Below are 16,889 nucleotides of genomic sequence, written 5' to 3'. Positions count from 1 at the left end.
AGGGTGGTCTTTGTACCTGAGGTGCCCCCGATATCCATGGCTTTGAGATTGCGTGCTTTGATGATATTCACAGTGATGGTGTTGGCCGTGGGGTTGTAGCACAGGGACACCAGTAGGTCTCCTCTCCTCCCCTGAGGAACAAGCAAACAATACCACGCACGCAGGCACACACACATGCACGCACGCACGCACACACACATACACAAGGCACACATAGTCACAAGGCACACACATTTACACACACACACACAAGCGCGCACGCACGCACGCACGCACGCACGCACGCACGCACGCACGCACGCGCACACGCACACGCACACGCACACGCACACACACACACACACACACACACACACACACACACACACACAGAGGAGTATGTATGAGTCACACAGTCTACTAGAGGCATTTCATCAGGGCATATCAAAGTACAGATTACTCAGTGGCTCATTGTATAATCTTACAACGACGCTGCCATTTTCTCTTCTAACCCCGTGTAAACAAACACAGTAATGGCTGTCGGTCTGATCATCAAATTACCCTAATAGTCAGGCCGTACAGCTCAACATCTCTGACTAACATGGACAATGATGAGGCTCAAACAGTGTATCAATTAATCAATCAAGCACTCATTTGGATTTAAGGCGTCTTACTGGTGTATCGTCGTTGTCGGGTGGAAACCTTGTATGTCCAAATACCGTTCATTTTGTATTTATCATTTTGAAAATGATTTAGACTAGTGAAAACAGCCGATCTGCAAGCACACAACGCCTCGCACCGCGAGGCGTTGTGTGCTTGTAGATCCTCTGTTTTCACTACTTTTGTGTGACGGCCTTGAATGATGAATTAGGGGTTTACTTCACGAAAAAACGTACACATTTGAAACGTGGAGGTACGAGATTTCTGCCCGACAGTGACGATATATTATATACTGTATAAATATATATTTAAAATAAAATTCGGGCACCCAAAAAGCCGGCTCTGTGTGGCCGAAAGGTCTAAACGATTAAAAGCTTTTGCCGATTCACCCAAAAACGTGTTTTCGTGTGGACAGTACCTTAAACACTATACGCGTTTTGCGCATGCGAATGGGTCCCACAATGTCATCAAACTAGAGCACACAAACAAGGAAGAAGCGGGAAAAACTGAGCATGCACTGGCCGTGTGACTTCCTTGAAGTGAATGGGCATGGACTTCCGGTGTCCACTACTGTTGCTTTGATAATAACTCTACGGGAGAGACATGCCAAACAAGACAGATGTCATGTTTGAACCCAGGTCCTTCATGGCTGAGCCGTCAGCCATCACGCTTCATCATCTCTTTCATTTAAAAAATATGGCTTGTGAGTCGTGACCCGCTGCATGTCATCCCCTCGCTCTACATCATCTTGTATTTGTCATTTTAAAAGTGATTTAAGATGGTGAAAATAGACGATCTACCAGCACACAACGCCTTGCATCGCGAGGCGTTGTGTGCTTGTAGATCTACTATTTACACTAGTCTTGTGCGACAGTCTTGTACGATGAGGCAGGGCTTTACTTCACAAAAAAAAACATACACATTTGAAACTGGGAGATACGAGGTTTCTGCCGGACAGTGACAATATATACAGTATACACACGCACGCACGCACGCACGCACGCACGCACGCACGCACGCACGCACGCACGCACGCACGCACACACACACACACACACACACACACACACACACACACACACACACACACACACACACACACACACACACACACACACGTACGTATGTATACAGCCCCTACTCTACCACTGTCTCACATTGAGACCCACATCACCACCAGCACTCGGTGCCCCTGCCGCCCCCCCTCTCCCCTGTTGTCCCCACGGCCTTACAGCGCCATCCATGCAGGGCTTGAGCTCCTTCCAGAAGGTCTTGATCTGCCCCAGCTCCACCTTGTTGAGGGGGATGGACACCTCTCCGATGGGGTCGTTCCTGCTGAAGCGGTCATAGTCCAGCACCTGGAGGTAGAGCGTGCGTTCCCTCACCTTCTCATATGGGAAGCCTGAGAGGAAATGAGCAGAGATGTACTGTACGGTAATGTCACTGTCACAGGTTAAGTTAACCACTGAGAGACACTAACAGCCCTATTTAGATATGGTGCAAGGTGGTGCACCGTCTATAACACAATTAAAGGGATAGTGGCCCGAAGACTCATCTATTCAGACTTGACCTAGGCCCATAGCACTTATCGTAGCACTCACCTTCCCCAAATGACCATACATGAAATCTAGATAGCTTTTTATTCTTAGGTTTTTGTATAAGCTTTTATTGATTAGGTGCTCGGTCTACCTACGTTATATATATTTATTTTTCCTATCGATTTATCACCCCATGTACTGTAGAAGACTTGAATTCATGGATATTCTTTTAGCTTTTGTCGGATTCCTAAGCCAATAATTTGATGACCAGCAATGGTTCCGGTAGGAGACACAAAGAGTCTCCTTTGTGTCTTAGGGCTTAGGAATGTGACAAAAAAATAAAAAAGTAGAGAAATGAATTCATGTCTCCATGGGGTGAGTAATCGATAGAAAAAAAGTTATTTTGGTGTTGAACTCCCTTTAATCCCGCAAATGCATTGATGAGGCGTCAGCTGGAAAATAGCAATGACTTTTTTTCCCGCAACTTTGCAAAGGGTGCAAGATAGGGCACTAAGAGAGTAAAGGCTCATGCATACTCCAGGTGAAGTGATAGCTCTTCTCCTTTTTAGGTGATGAGCTATCACTTATTTACAGTAGGTGATAACAAGTGGAGGTGAAGCCTCCACAGTTGCGGTGAAGCCTCTTCAGAACCGTGGCTAATTACGTAAAGTTGTAGTTTTCTGAATTTAGAAAACTACACCGCGGTGATAGCTGCTCACTCCACCCTGGAGTATGAATGAGCCTTACGAAATCCCAGGGCAGAGAAAACCCCAATATAGTGCGTCTTTATTCGGCAGTAACACAGCCTTATTCATTCATCCGTCCACCATTAATTCCACATTTTCAACACTGAATTTAATCGAAATAGCTCGGATTTGGAAAACACGAACTGACTGACCCTCAAACAGGAAGGTCTCGTTCCAGTGTGGGTTGAGGTTCTTCCTCTTGACCTTGGTCTCCAGCTTGTGCTTCTTGTCGGGCAACAGGTAGAGCTTGACGAAGGGGTCTGAGGTGCCGGAGAAGTCCTTGGCAGGGAGCTCCTGTCCCTTCAGCACCTTGACGGTGAGGGTGGAATCCTGGAAGCTGTAGCCGATGCTGAACTGGATGCGGCCCAGCTTCTCACTGATGGGTCCCTCGCCGTCGTCGTCCTCTGATCCTGGAGACAGCTTGGGGAGGGGGCACAGGGGTCAGCTAAGGCAGTGGGTTCCAGTGTTGTTTTTGACAGCAAATTTTGATTTAGTTTTAGTCATAGTCTTTTGAATAAAATGTAATTTAGTTTTAGTCATAATTTAGTCACCTGAAAAGTCTTAGTTTTAGTCTAATTTTAGTCGACTAAATATCATACGTTTTTAGGCGACTAAATCTACAGTTGTATTAGTCAACAAAAATGTAATTTTGGCAGGCCTTGATGGCATCGTAATGACTGATTTTACACTTGGGTTGCGTGCTGAAAATAGCCGATCTACAAGCTCACAACGCGTCGCAGCGCGGCGCGTTGTGAGCTTGTAGATCTGCTATTTTCACACCTCAGAGCAACCAAACATAAAATGACTCTCTTCTCCACGAGTCCCTCCCTAATGTTTTCGTTTAGTTTTTATTTTGTTGACGAAATTGTCAATATATTTAGTCTTAGTTTTAGTCACCACAGCTTAGTTTTTATTTTGTTTTTATTTAGTTTTCGTCAGTGAAAAAAACGCTGTCGACAAACAATTTTCGTCATAGTTTTAGTCGACGAAATCAACACTGGTGGGTTCTCAACCTGTGGGTCCCCAAATGATTTTGGGGGATCCCCAGATGATTAACTTAATGTGCAACACTGTTTTCCTCATTCAACAGTAAACAACCAACATAGCGTTTAAGTTTACAGAGGGCATATACGTACACATTTCTAAAGTGTCAATTTAAGGACTTTTTAATACCTCTAAAATGTCAAATATCAGAGGCAGAAATTGTGAAAATAGCCGATCTACATGCTCACAGCGCCTCGCAAAGCGTGTAGATCTGCTACTTTCACAATAGAACCGTGTTATACAAAATGTCGTCAGGGCGGGGGGTCCCCAGTTAAAATATGATTATTTTGTCATTTATCTCAAAAGGTTGAGAAGCTCTGAGCTAAGGGGTCAAGTACTGCATGAGTATTGAGTAGTATCCACACTCACGTCTCACACATAAGGAAGCACGTGCACACACACACACACGTCTTGTGATTGATGCAAAGCTGTGAGGGAGCCTCATTTTTATGAAGGCATATATAAATTAGCTCAGAGAGAGAGAGAGAGAGAGAGAGTGTGTGCATTTGTATGAGAGAGTGAGAAAGAGAGAGAGAGCGTTGAGACCGACATTATAAGCAGACTCCGAGAGTTTAATTTCCTCACTAATGTTCTTAAGAGGCAGGAGGCACTCAGATTGGAGATAGGGGGAGCTTCAGACAAGCCTTTCACCCTGCCTCTCTGTCAGCCAATCTCTGGCTGCTTTATCACCCACTGTGCCCTGAAAGGCATGCTATCTGATGCAGGGCAACGGACAGACCCAGAGACAGAGGCAGAAGGCAAAGAGAGACAGTGACAGGGGAGAGATGGAGACAGAAAGGGATACGGTATACTGTACGGTATATCGTCGCTGTCGGGAAGAAACCTCGTATCTCCAAGTTTTCACATTTGTAATTTATTTCGTAAAGTAAAGCCCTGCTTCATCATTGAAGACTGTCGCACAAAACGAGTGAAAATAGCAGATCTACAAGCACACAACGCCTCGCGATGCGAGGCGTTGTGTGCAGTAGATCGGCTATTTTCACTAGATCATTTTTAAAATGATAAATACAAAAGGAACGGTTTTGGACATACAAGGTTTTCACCCGACAACGACGATATACTGTATACCATATATACATATAGCCATATCCATATATATCTACAGTATACATAGACATCACATAGTCATACTTACATATAGGCATACTGTAGCCTACATACTACATGTGTGTATACAAAGAGAGAGAGAGAGGCATGCACAATAAAATCCTCAGTGTTCATCTAGAGGTGCTGTAAGTTATATTATTTGGTTAAAACAAAACGTTTTAGTTAAACAGTTAAAACTCTATATTCTGATAGTATTAATGCTATAGAGTGTTAACTAACACTAACACTCTAACCCTCTCTCCAGCTCTTTAACAAGGTGAAAACACATTTTCAGGTGGGTCATCATCACCAATTTCATCCAGTCAGGTGTGAACACGCATTTATCAACTTAAATGTTTAGGGTACCAATAGGGTATATGCGCTCTATACACATACACCATTTTGTTCTACTTCCGGGTGTTTTTCGACTTCCTTCACAGGTGTTATTGATGATACTAATTAAGGCTCTGTTTGATTTATTGTACAGTGGTTCTTTAATTTCAAGGACCCCCATAACCCCCCGTACAAATGGAATCAACAAATGGAATCAAATGGATCCTTGCAGGTCCATTTGCTTCCATTTGTACACTCTCAGAGTTACACACCTGTATGGGGACATTTGGATTGGAATCCACTCAAGGACACTTTGAGAGTGAGACCCACTGGTGTAGCAGAGTGTTTCCAGTGAGCCAACATGCACAATATCAGCACCCTGACGCTGTTTGACCAGAATGGAACAGACCCTTCATTAGTATCATCGGTAACACCTGTGAAGGAAGTCGAAAGACACCCAGAACAGAAGTAGAACAGAATGGCGTATGTGCATATACCCTATTCCAAAATGTCAAGTTTTTTTAACAGTCGTAAAGATTCAATAAAAATCACTTACACTTACAAGAGTGTAAAAGTTGATCCTTTACATGGGGCAATTTGTGGTACAAGATGAATAGGATTTTACTGTGTGTGGAGAGAAGCACCCTTCACTCTAATTCTGTCTGTGAGCCCCCCTCCCCTTCCTGCGTCTCCTCTGTCATTTTCTGTCTCTGTACGGGTGGCACAGATGGGGACGGGCTGTTGCACAGCGAGCGAGATAACACACAGAGCAGCAGGGCCATACGGCCACTTAGTGAACGTAGAAGCTGGTACCATACCCCAAATCTGCCTCTAATGAGAGTCTAACTCTGATGACTCTTTGAATAGGCCTGTTTAAGGAGCAGCTTGCGTGCATGCGTTGCAACACTCTCTCAAGAGCGTAATGTAAAAAAGTTAAAGCAGGGGTCTTCAACAGGGGGTCCGGGACCCCTAGGGGGGTCCTCAGAGTTACTACAGGGGGGCCGCCAAATCTTTGTGTGATAGGATGTTTTTTACATTAAACACTTCAACCCTAGCATCCCTATTCTGAGAGGAACATTAGCCAAAAATAGCAGATCTACAAGCTTGCAACGCCTCGCGCTGCGAAGCGTTGTAAGCTTGTAGATCGTCTATTTTTGGCAAAGAGGTTTGTCAAGGGAAAAGAAGAGCAGACTAAAGTATTTGACGGTTCAAGTGGTTAAATGTCTGACTCCAACATTACGACAGTGCTGTCACACACGTCTAAGCTGTCTAAGAAATCTATGAACATTTGCAGTCTGCAACACAATTTTATACAACATGTAGTGGGGGTCCCTGCTTCATCTCTCTATCAATTAAGGGGTCCTTGGCCTGAAAACGTTGAAGACCCTCGAGTTAAAGCATTGTCGGCTTGACTGGCTGAGTTTTCGCACACAAAAAGCCCCATAATGAGGCACTCCTTTGACATTTTGTTGACTTTTATTCCTGTCTGGCAGAGCAATTCTAACCCCAAACAACGCGTGAGTCACCTAGAATAGGCCGGTCTCGCTTGGTTGCTACTGTAAGCCTGCCCGTGTCACTGTCCGTCCGTCGTGACTTTATGCACCTGTACGGCTTCAGAATCAATATGGCCCCTCCGCAGGCAGGAGTGACTCAGCAACCCACCAGCCCACCTTGGTGATGGACGGTCGCCTCGCACAGCCGAGGGTGGGGGCAGGATGAATGAAGGGCACTGATCAACAGATATAGAGGTGTGTGGTGCAGGAGTGGTGGTGGGGTTGATGATGGCTTGTTCAGACCCGTCTTACCCAGGGGTGTCACACCAAATTCTGGGCCCTGGGTACAAGGATTCACTGCGGGCTCCCCGTGAGTGTTTTTCATCAGACTGGGAACGCATTATTACGCATTATTAACCGGCTTTGTTGAATGCTTGATTCTGATTGGTCGAGTGCTGAAATCAGCGGTGAATTATAGGCGTATAATGACCGCTCCGCTCTATAATTCACCGCTGCCTAATCAACGACTCAGAACACCTGCTGCAGTCAGGATGCAATGTGTGAATTTAGTACCGTATCCAACATGTCAGCCATGTAAACAAACACACAGCGTCATTTACAACTAAACGTTGCTCTCAAGAATGTTTTTAAAAACATTTGAGGTGAGAAATAGACGACGTAGTAACAGAAAATGGATTTATTTAATCAGCACTTCCTTGTTTTTCAAGGTGACCCGTGGGGGGGACGCCCAGCGCAACACTTGTGGAACACTTTCAGTCGTCTGTAAACAAGGAAATACTTCATTTTGTTTTTTGTTTTGAGTCAAATTATTAATTGTATTTATTAGCCGGGTAATAAGTGCTATAAGGTCTTGCTGTTTGGTCATTATGGCGTATATGGACACTTCAGGCTGATAATTATAATTATATATCAGCCCGTCGTGTCCATATACACCATAATGACCGCGCAGCAACACCTTATTGCATACTTATTTTGTGCTTTAACTATTGAAAAATAGCAGATATAAAGCTCACAGCGCTGCACTGCGAGCTTGTAGATCTACTATTTTTGCAAAATCGTGATCTTTGAATACTTTGAATATTTCAAATCCTTCTAAGATGTTTTGAAAAACCTTTACATACATATATTCAAAGATTTGCACACATTTTCACAACTTTTCAAAAAATAGAAGATATATAAGCTCGCAGCGCGGCACTCGGTAGCCGCGCTGTGAGCTTGTATATCTGCTATTTTTCAATAATTAAGGCCCCCTCCACCTTGGGCCCTAGTAACTCAGTCCCAGTCCCCCCCCCCCCCCCCCCTTGTGACGCCCCTGGGTGTGTGGTGCAGAAGTGGAGGTCGTAGTGGTGGTGGAGATGACGGCTTGTTCAGACGAGTCTTACCATCACCATGTCTCCGGTGAGAGAGTTGGCCACGTCTGTGACGGAGGAGCGGCCATCGGCGTCAGGGGGGTGGCCCTTGGGGCTGTTAGCTGGCTTATTGCCCCTGCAGGTAACAGAGAAAATAGGTTGGTCCAAAAAAAGAAGACCAGGGAGTCTCTCTCCTCTCCAGGAAGAGAGAGAGAGAGAGCAGAGGGAACATCTGAAGAGTCCAACCTCCACTTCTTGTGGCAATAGAGACTACCTATCAGAAATGACTGATTTAGACCCAGTTGGCATTAGACCATGATTACTCATTTCAGCATGGATAGCACTTCTTTTACATAATATAATGAAGAAAACAATAGGAGCTGCCAAGTCCTCCGCTGATTAAAAGCTGGCCACTCGAGTAAGGATATTTGATGTTGTGATTCCTGTTTGATGCTACTGTATTTGGACACCGCAATGTACAGTATGTATGTTCACCAGGGCCAAGATTGTCCCTAATAAGGGAGCACTGGTAATTATGTCTCCCACAAGCTAGTAAAGATAATTGGAAACTGTGAAAGTGAACCACTATAGATTATAGAGCTCAGCTCTCCTATAGGTCAACACAAATGGGCAAATTACGTCAACGTACTATTCAGTGAATGAGCCCCTAATTCCCTGTGGACACACAAAAACGGGACACACAGATATAATGACATGTATAGTAACATACTGTTGTATACAGTAAGACAAACATATACAGCAACGAGGACAGGGACAAGACATTGAAAAAGAAGAGCGTAACGTGGCAGACATTGTACATTCTTTAAGGTGTGTCTGTGTCAGCGTGTTATTAAACCTCTCTGTTAGGAAGCGACAGCAGCAACACAAGAATAGGAAAGGGACATTGTATAGTATAAGAGAGTGGAACAATTTCCCATGGGGAAGCTGGTACTTATAGGCAACAATTGTTAATAGTCGTTAAATTAAGTGCCTTTGCAAAAGGATTGTTACAAAATAATAATTATTATGATTATTATAATGTATAATAATAATAATAAATGGGGCAAATGTTTAGAGAGAGAAACCTTGATGTTCATACAGTATTACTGTATCATAAAAGATAATAGGTTCCACAACGTTAAAAAAATAAGAAAAAAAGAAAAGAAAAGCTACATAATCATATTGAGAGAAAACGATAAGGAAGGAAAGAGAGAGAAATAGAATAGAAAGAAAGACAGCTATAGAGTCCAAGTGGACAAAGAATGCTCCATAAAAGACTGGTCAAGGCACATTGAGACTGAGGCATTGTCAGGCAACAAAACCCACAAAATGAACAGCAACCATCGAGAACAGGAGGAATGGCACCAGGACGACAATGAAGAGAACAGAAATGTACACACACACACTGAGAGAGAGAGTAGATGCTCAATTTACAGAAAGAGGAGGCACACACGCGCACGAACGCACGCACGCACGCACGCACGCACGCACGCACGCACGCACGCACGCACGCACGCACGCACACACACACACACACACACAGAAAAATTATGATAAGGACTGTAGAGAATGCAGACAAAGAGAGAGAAAGTAGCAAGCTGGAGTTAAAACATGTATCTGAACCAGAATATATATTAATAGCATGAACAGTGAGGTCACAGAACCAAAAAACCAAACGAGAGAGCGAGCTCTTAACAAACAACAGCACATCAGAGAGAGAAACACAGCTGCAAGAAAAAGGTGAGAGGGAGGGAAGTAAGAGAGGTAGGAAGGAAGGGAGGAATGAAGGAAGGAAGGAAGGAAGGAAGGAAGGAAGGAAGGAAGGAAGAAAGGAAGGAAGGAAGGAAGGAAGAAGAGCCTGTAAAAAGAGGCTTAGTTTGTTCAGTCCGATATAAATATCATGAATAGAAGAGAAAATAAAGTATGCACACATGATATCTCAAACAGGAGACGAAAGGGTAAACTTATGCTGAAAGGGAGAGAAAAGAAAGAGAAGAACAAAAAAATAATATATACAGTACATTTATCATCGCAGAAAAAGAGAAACGAGGACAACCGTTCTTTAGGAGCAAAGCTCAAAAGAAAAAGATAGGTGACATATTTTATGAGAAAGAGAGAGAAATAGACAGGTTTAAATATACCATACAAAAATATAACTTCATTTTTTAACAGAAGGGAGGGAGGAATATCGTAAAAACAAAACAAAATGTAAATAAAAAAGAGAGTGCAGACACTTTTAGAGTGTTACAAAAGATGGCGTTGTTAGTCGTGATGTAATTATTAATATAGTGAATCAGTTTCTCAATTCATCTTCCTTCCTGGTGTTTTTCACCTGTTTGTCAACACTCTAAAAGTGTGGATTCGGATAGGACAAGGGCCAAAGCACATTATCTGGCATTGGCTACATGTGCATATAGTATCACTATTATGCAAGTAGGTGTCACTCAGTGTGAGTGAACAACAATGCCTGGACAGGCAAAAACAATGAGCCGACATAAAAAATCTGTCTGTCTGGCCACGATTTTCTGCATTAGGTCGTTATTGGGCCATATATTTATTTTGTGGTCTCTATAGGTTGAAATTTTGCATGACAAAGGATATTGTATAGTGTCCTGTTGTTGGTTTGTCGTTTGCTTATTTTGTATTTTTATTCATAGAAGACACAGACAGAACCAGTGAGAAAAGTATATAAATATACACTGACAAATAGACAGGCAAGCAAAAAAGCGAGACAAGGCGAACAAACAACGAGCACTTGGACCAAGGAAGGAAAAGGATAAAACCGGAGCGGGGGAGGAGGGATGTTAACCATTTTATCCGGGGTTGTTGTTTTTTTTTGTTTCGGAAAGGGAATGGAGTTTTCATTGATTGGTGTTAGTCGTATTAGTTTCCATGGGAGGTAATTGCAGTGAAAGGGGGGGTCGGGGGCGGGTTGCTGGTTCTTTGATCCCCACGCCAAACTGCCGTCAGAGAGAGAGGGAGAGAGCATGGACGACACAAGGAAGGAGGGGGGGGGGGGAAGGGGACTGAGTTACTAAGGTGGAGGGACCTTAATTATGTTATACTTTAGCTATTGAAAAATAGCAGATATACGAGCTTTTAGATCTGCTATTTTTGAAAAGTCGTGAAAATGTTTGAACATATGTATCTTTTAAGCGAACATTTGTGACTTCTGTTTTGCTTCTGGCGGGGTTCCCTGGAACTAAATATTTTGAGATGAAGGTCCATGGCCCAAACACATATCATTTCGGGGGTCCTTTACATGAAAAGGTTTGAGCACCACTGACATAGAAACATGTTCACGATTTTGTTTAAATAGCAGATCTACAAGCTTGTATATCTGCTGTTTTTCAATAGTTAAAGCTCATGGGGGGCCCGCGGTGAATCCTTGTACCCAGGGCCCATAATTTGGTGCGACACCCCTGAGAGAGAGAGACTGGGAGCGGACTGGGAGCGGAGGTAGGTAAAGGCCAGGCCATACGGTAGGTAAACAGTGACCTCACAGTCACAGCCTTAGGGCTGAGCTCAATACAACACTTTAAAGCACAGAGAAGAGCCATCTCAGGAGCCCTGGACTGCATAAAGGCGCCTCCCTCCTCCTCCTCCTCCTCTCCGCCGCTGCCACCGACGAGCAGCGATGGTCTTCAATTATTCATTCATTCCTTCATGCTTCATTCAGGGTTTTCTGGCTGCACATTCTCAGGTAAAGAGCTGGTGTTACGTACATCCAGGGTGAGGAGGAGGGTGCCGGGGGCAGGGGTGGACGTTGGTGGGGTGGGCTGGGGGGTCAGGGGTGGTGGGGCAGACCACCCCCATTCAGAAACACCCCCCACTTAGAAACATCCCCATTCAGAAATACCCCCACTAGGGTTAGGTTTATAGGTGACACACTCCATTTTTAGAATAATGGAAGTCAATCTTCTGAATGGCAATGTTTCTGAATGGAGATGTGTAACCGGGGCAGGGGAGGGCAGTAAGTTTCTACTAGCATTGCACTCTGCAGTGCTACCCCTAAGAATAAGGGGATATTTGGGGGGGGGGGGGGGGGGGAGTGGAATTTAAAAATGAATCACGTACAAATAGTCAGCACACAGTGAAGTGTGTGAGTTCCCAAATTAATGTCAAGGTATTTGCTATAATGCATCAAATACTAAAAAAAACAAAAAAAAAAACACTGATTGGCTATAATAGTAACAATAGTGCACGTCCCATACTGTTAAATTGTGCTAATACCGTGTTTGATTGAGGGTTGGTATGAACCATGATACGTAGCCTGCAGTTGTCTACAGTATCCAGTGGGAGGCAGAGTGGACTAAAAGTTGTCATTGAAAGATTCTGCTACTGCTCCAGCATGGAAAGTGGGCTGTTGGCATAGCAACGGCTCTAGAAACATAGACCATATGAACAGGGGTTCAGAGGTGTGTGTGTGTGGTGTGTGTGTGTGTGTGTGTGTGTGTGGGGGGGGGGGGGGGGGGGGGGGGGTACACGTGACAAGAGGAAGGATACATTTGGGGCTTGGGATAGGGGTAGGGGTAGGGGTGGGGTCGTTGGGGAGGGCAGCAGTCAAAAGACACAGAAAATAAAAACAAAGAAGGTAGGATATATGACAGGTACAGGTGATAGCCTCGCAGAGACACATACATTCACATGAACAGACAATACGGAGGCAGGCAGGGCCACTTTGGGTTTCACCGTCCTGTGATAATATCCTGTTTTTTTTGTTGTTGTTACCTGACCGAGGGCCAGCAGCTCGAAGAGGGGGGAAGGGGAAGGGTAAAGACACTCCACTTCTAGGCTGGAGAGAGACGCGAGAAAAAAGATTCCATCCAAACCCCAACCCAACCCAGCCCAACCCTTCTTTCAGACACCCCCAGCCTCCCCAAACCCTCTGCAAACACGTCACACTCACACAAGCACGCTTGTCCTACTCATTGAACTGATATTTGAATGCCCATGCTCCCATGAACTGATATTTGAATGCCCATGCTCCCATATCTAATCAAAGATATCTCCCCAAATCATTCTTTCGGGTCCATATCGGACCGCAGAGGATCATATGCCTACACAGAGAGAAAGCATAGTATTCCAGCAGTGCGCTGCTTACATAACACTGCCACCACGTGCAGCACATGTGCATGCAACACAATAGTGAGCCAGTGTTTCTGGTCTTCGACATCTCAAACTGTAATCGGATGCCATGTTCACAGATAACTAATTACTTCTTGTACTTGGCACTGGAAATGGATCCAAAATAGCATAGTTTACCGAAATATCATCAGATGGGAGATGCTAAATGTAGCTTGCTGGATTGTGTTCAATTCACTGGACGCAGGCAGGACATTTTACAGGTGCCAAATTTTCTCTTCATATCTAGAGTATGTATGTTTTATCTGCAGTGATGCCAGCAGCAGTGTTATGTTGGCAAGGACACTAAAACATTGTTACAATCTTGCAAGAGCAAAACGCCCTGCTGAAACCAATAGAAGTTGCCATTCAAACTAGTGTTGCTAACTGGCAGATGGCCTGTGCCTACATCAATGACAAACAGGGAATGCATAGCAAAGACACTATGATGTCTTAATCCAAGGCGAAGCTTTATCCCAACATGATACCCCATCTCTCTTAGCGGCCCCCAATTTCGCATCCCCAATCTGAGGGATCTATTACAATAAATCATCCCCGTTCCGGGGAGCTCTGCCAACCTAAAGTACTTCAAAACGTTTTTAAAGTCCATTAAACCTGCCGACGCCAAATCCACCCAACGTTTGAATAGCGATTACACTCGAGGCTGTTGCGTCCACAAGGCGGAGGCGGCTGCAGATGTTCCACCTGTTCTTTGGCAGGATGCGCGGGTCCTCTGGTCAGCGTTGCTAATAGCCTGCACTTACCCAACTGCTGTCCATCTACTTTGTATGTGTGAACATGTGTACTAGCATGTAACCATACTCACTAGAGTGTCTGCTTTGGCCCTCTCCACCACTTAACACATGGAATATGCATTTCCACAGCCCTCCCTTTACTGTACAGAGGGAAACACAAACATGACCCCTGAACTTTCTCTCTTACACATGGATGGATGAGTGGATGAGCGTAAACTGCTCCCCTCCCTACCCACTCCACATACTGAACCCTTCCCCCCTCGCTTCGTGGTTTCCAGGGACGTGCTGGGCCCCTGATTCAGCCCGGGAAAAATAGTTGGAGAGGCCCTCATTGCACACTATAGAGAGAGATCTCTCTCTATAGCGCTGCTGCTACTCAAATATTTGCCATTTCATGACAAGTGACAAGCCAGGGGCCAATTACATGAGTTATATTTTGTCGTTGTCGGGTGGAAACCTTTTGTTTTGTATTTATCATTTAAAAAAGGATTTAAACTAGTGAAAACAGCCGATCTACAAGCACACAACGCCTCGCGGTGCGAGGCGTTGTGTGCTTGTAGATCTGCTGTTTTCACTACTTTTGTGCAACGGCCTTGTATGATGAAGCAGGGCTTTGCTTTGCGAAAAAAGTACACATTTGAAGCTTGGAGATACAAGGTTCCTGCCCGACAGTGACGATTTACTTTGTTGGCCGCGCAGCCCCCAAAACGGAACATTTTATTTTATTGTTTTCCTAATGGTTGGCCTGGACCGGGCCAGGAATGAACCGGCCGTTCGGGTTAGTTGTCCCGGCTTTTCCCAACAGCCAGCACGTCCCTGGTGGTTTCCCTTTCCGCTTTACTTTGTGCTATCTCCGTTGCCATCTCCATTCCCTCTAGTATGTGCGTACTGTAAATGCATCCCCCTCGTTTCCCCCTGTGATGCGCGGACGAGCGTGGTGGCCTGCGGGGTGTGCAGACCCCGGGACAGAATTAACTGTGGTCCTCCAGGGACACTGGCTGATTAACCAGGCCTGCAAAAACCCCATGTTGCAGGAGGAGCACTATGTCCGACTAGCAGAGCACGCATAATCACTGTGCATGATTACATGCATAAGCGGGGCATCCACAGAGGGTACTAGTGGAAGAACATATAAAAAGACGAACGTGAAAGTGAGAGTTCTACAAAGCACGGCACTGTTTATCTCCATCACCTCCAACGGTAGAAAGTACGTAGCATATCGTCGTTGTCGGGTGAAAACCTTGTATGTCCAAAACCGTTCGTTTTGCATTTATCATTTTAAAAATGATTTAAACTAGTGAAAACAGACGATCTACAAGCACACAACACCTCGCACTGGCGAGGCGTTGTGTGCTTCATGTGGATCTGCTGTTTTCACTACTTTTGTGCGACGGCCTTGTATGATGAAGCAGGGCATTACTTTGCAAAAGATTATACAAATTTGAAACTTGGAGATACGAGGTTTCCACCCAACAACGACGATATGTGCTCTGTAATGCTTGCACCTCTGCAAACTAAACTGTAATGCAGTGGTTCTCAACCTTGGGGACCCCAGGGGGGGTCCCCAAATTATTTTTTGGGGGTCCCCAGATGATGAACTTAATGTGCAACATTGTTTTCTCACTCAACAGCAAGCAAACCAACATACAGTTTAAGTGTATAGAGAGTATCTGCACATTTCTAAAGTGACAATTTAAGGACTTTTATGACCTTTTTAATACCTCTAAAATGAAAAATTAAACATTGGCGAAATTGTCAAATATTAGAGGCAGAAATTGTGAAAATAGCCGATCTACATGCTCACAACGCCTCGCGTTTGCGAGGCGTTGTGAGCATGTAGATCGGCTATTTTCACAATGTTATATAAAATGTAATGCCTCAACTATTTGTGCTCGACAGGGTGGGGGGGTCCTCAGTTAAAATATGATTATTTTGGGGGTCGCGGCCGGAAAAGGTTGAGAACCACTGATCTAATGTAGTTTGTCATTGTGGCGTAATGTTATGTAATATCCCCATAATAGCCCCTCCTCCAACCTATATACGGCATGAAGCCATCCTGCTATGACTTGATCATGGCCGGCATGATCATTGAGCTAGGCAATGAGATGTAAACATGTTTACATTGATTTGCAGCAGAACGTCATCAGTCATCCACTTGACTTTCCTTGCCTCGTCTTTCCCATCAGAGTGACTCAATGTAATAATCTCATAACTTATGAAGAGGCTGGCTGGCTCAACAATTAACAAACAGCGAATAAATCCCAATGGGAACATAACATTTTCAAGACAGACAAATCAATTTGTGTATGAATCAGATAGATCCTGAAACAATAACTACTGTTGTTGCCTATTGAGCTTGGCACATTTCCTGGGGCAAGCTGCCCAGAACACACATGTCACATGTGTCTTCTTATTTTTTCACTCTTAAAAAGCGCCTGCAATGTAGTTTTGAAACTACATTGCAGTGCACATCATGGGGTGATCCCTGCTTGCCTACTTGTGAATTGTTTTATTTTTATTTTTTATTTTTGTTTATTTTCTGTTTATTTCGTTGCTGAGTGAGGTCAGCAGACGAAGAGACATGAGTGAGATGAAAAAACCTGGGTGAAATGTGGCAATCTCAACAGGAAACAACGGTACACCACTGGCTTATGCAACGTGGATGAATAATAGAAAGACCTCAGGCAAGTGGATTGACTGTAAACATACCATGCGGATATATTCCGCCTTCCTCGTCTAA

The 16,889-nt window shown here is 44.4% G+C and overlaps 1 protein-coding gene across 2 annotated transcripts in view; it reads right to left on the bottom strand.

The window, feature by feature from the left end:
* syt7a (synaptotagmin VIIa) overlaps nt 1-16,889 on the bottom strand; it is a gene marked incomplete at both ends in the record, with an annotated part of 128,842 nt that overhangs the window by 7,691 nt on the left and 104,262 nt on the right. For both annotated transcript variants that reach the window (XM_080736511.1, XM_080736510.1), the window contains 4 exons: nt 17-131; nt 1,872-2,041; nt 3,076-3,343; nt 8,304-8,406. In XM_080736511.1, the coding sequence (XP_080592637.1) occupies nt 17-131; nt 1,872-2,041; nt 3,076-3,343; nt 8,304-8,406 (656 nt within the window). The remainder of the gene's footprint in view (nt 1-16; nt 132-1,871; nt 2,042-3,075; nt 3,344-8,303; nt 8,407-16,889) is intronic.

The sequence above is a fragment of the Nannobrachium achirus genome, assembly GCF_963921795.1.
Source record: "Nannobrachium achirus genome assembly, chromosome: 11".
In the NCBI taxonomy this organism is placed as follows: Eukaryota; Metazoa; Chordata; class Actinopteri; order Myctophiformes; family Myctophidae; genus Nannobrachium; species Nannobrachium achirus.
The sequence above is the reverse complement of the archived record's forward strand: the minus strand, read 5'-3'. Positions and strand labels throughout refer to the sequence as shown.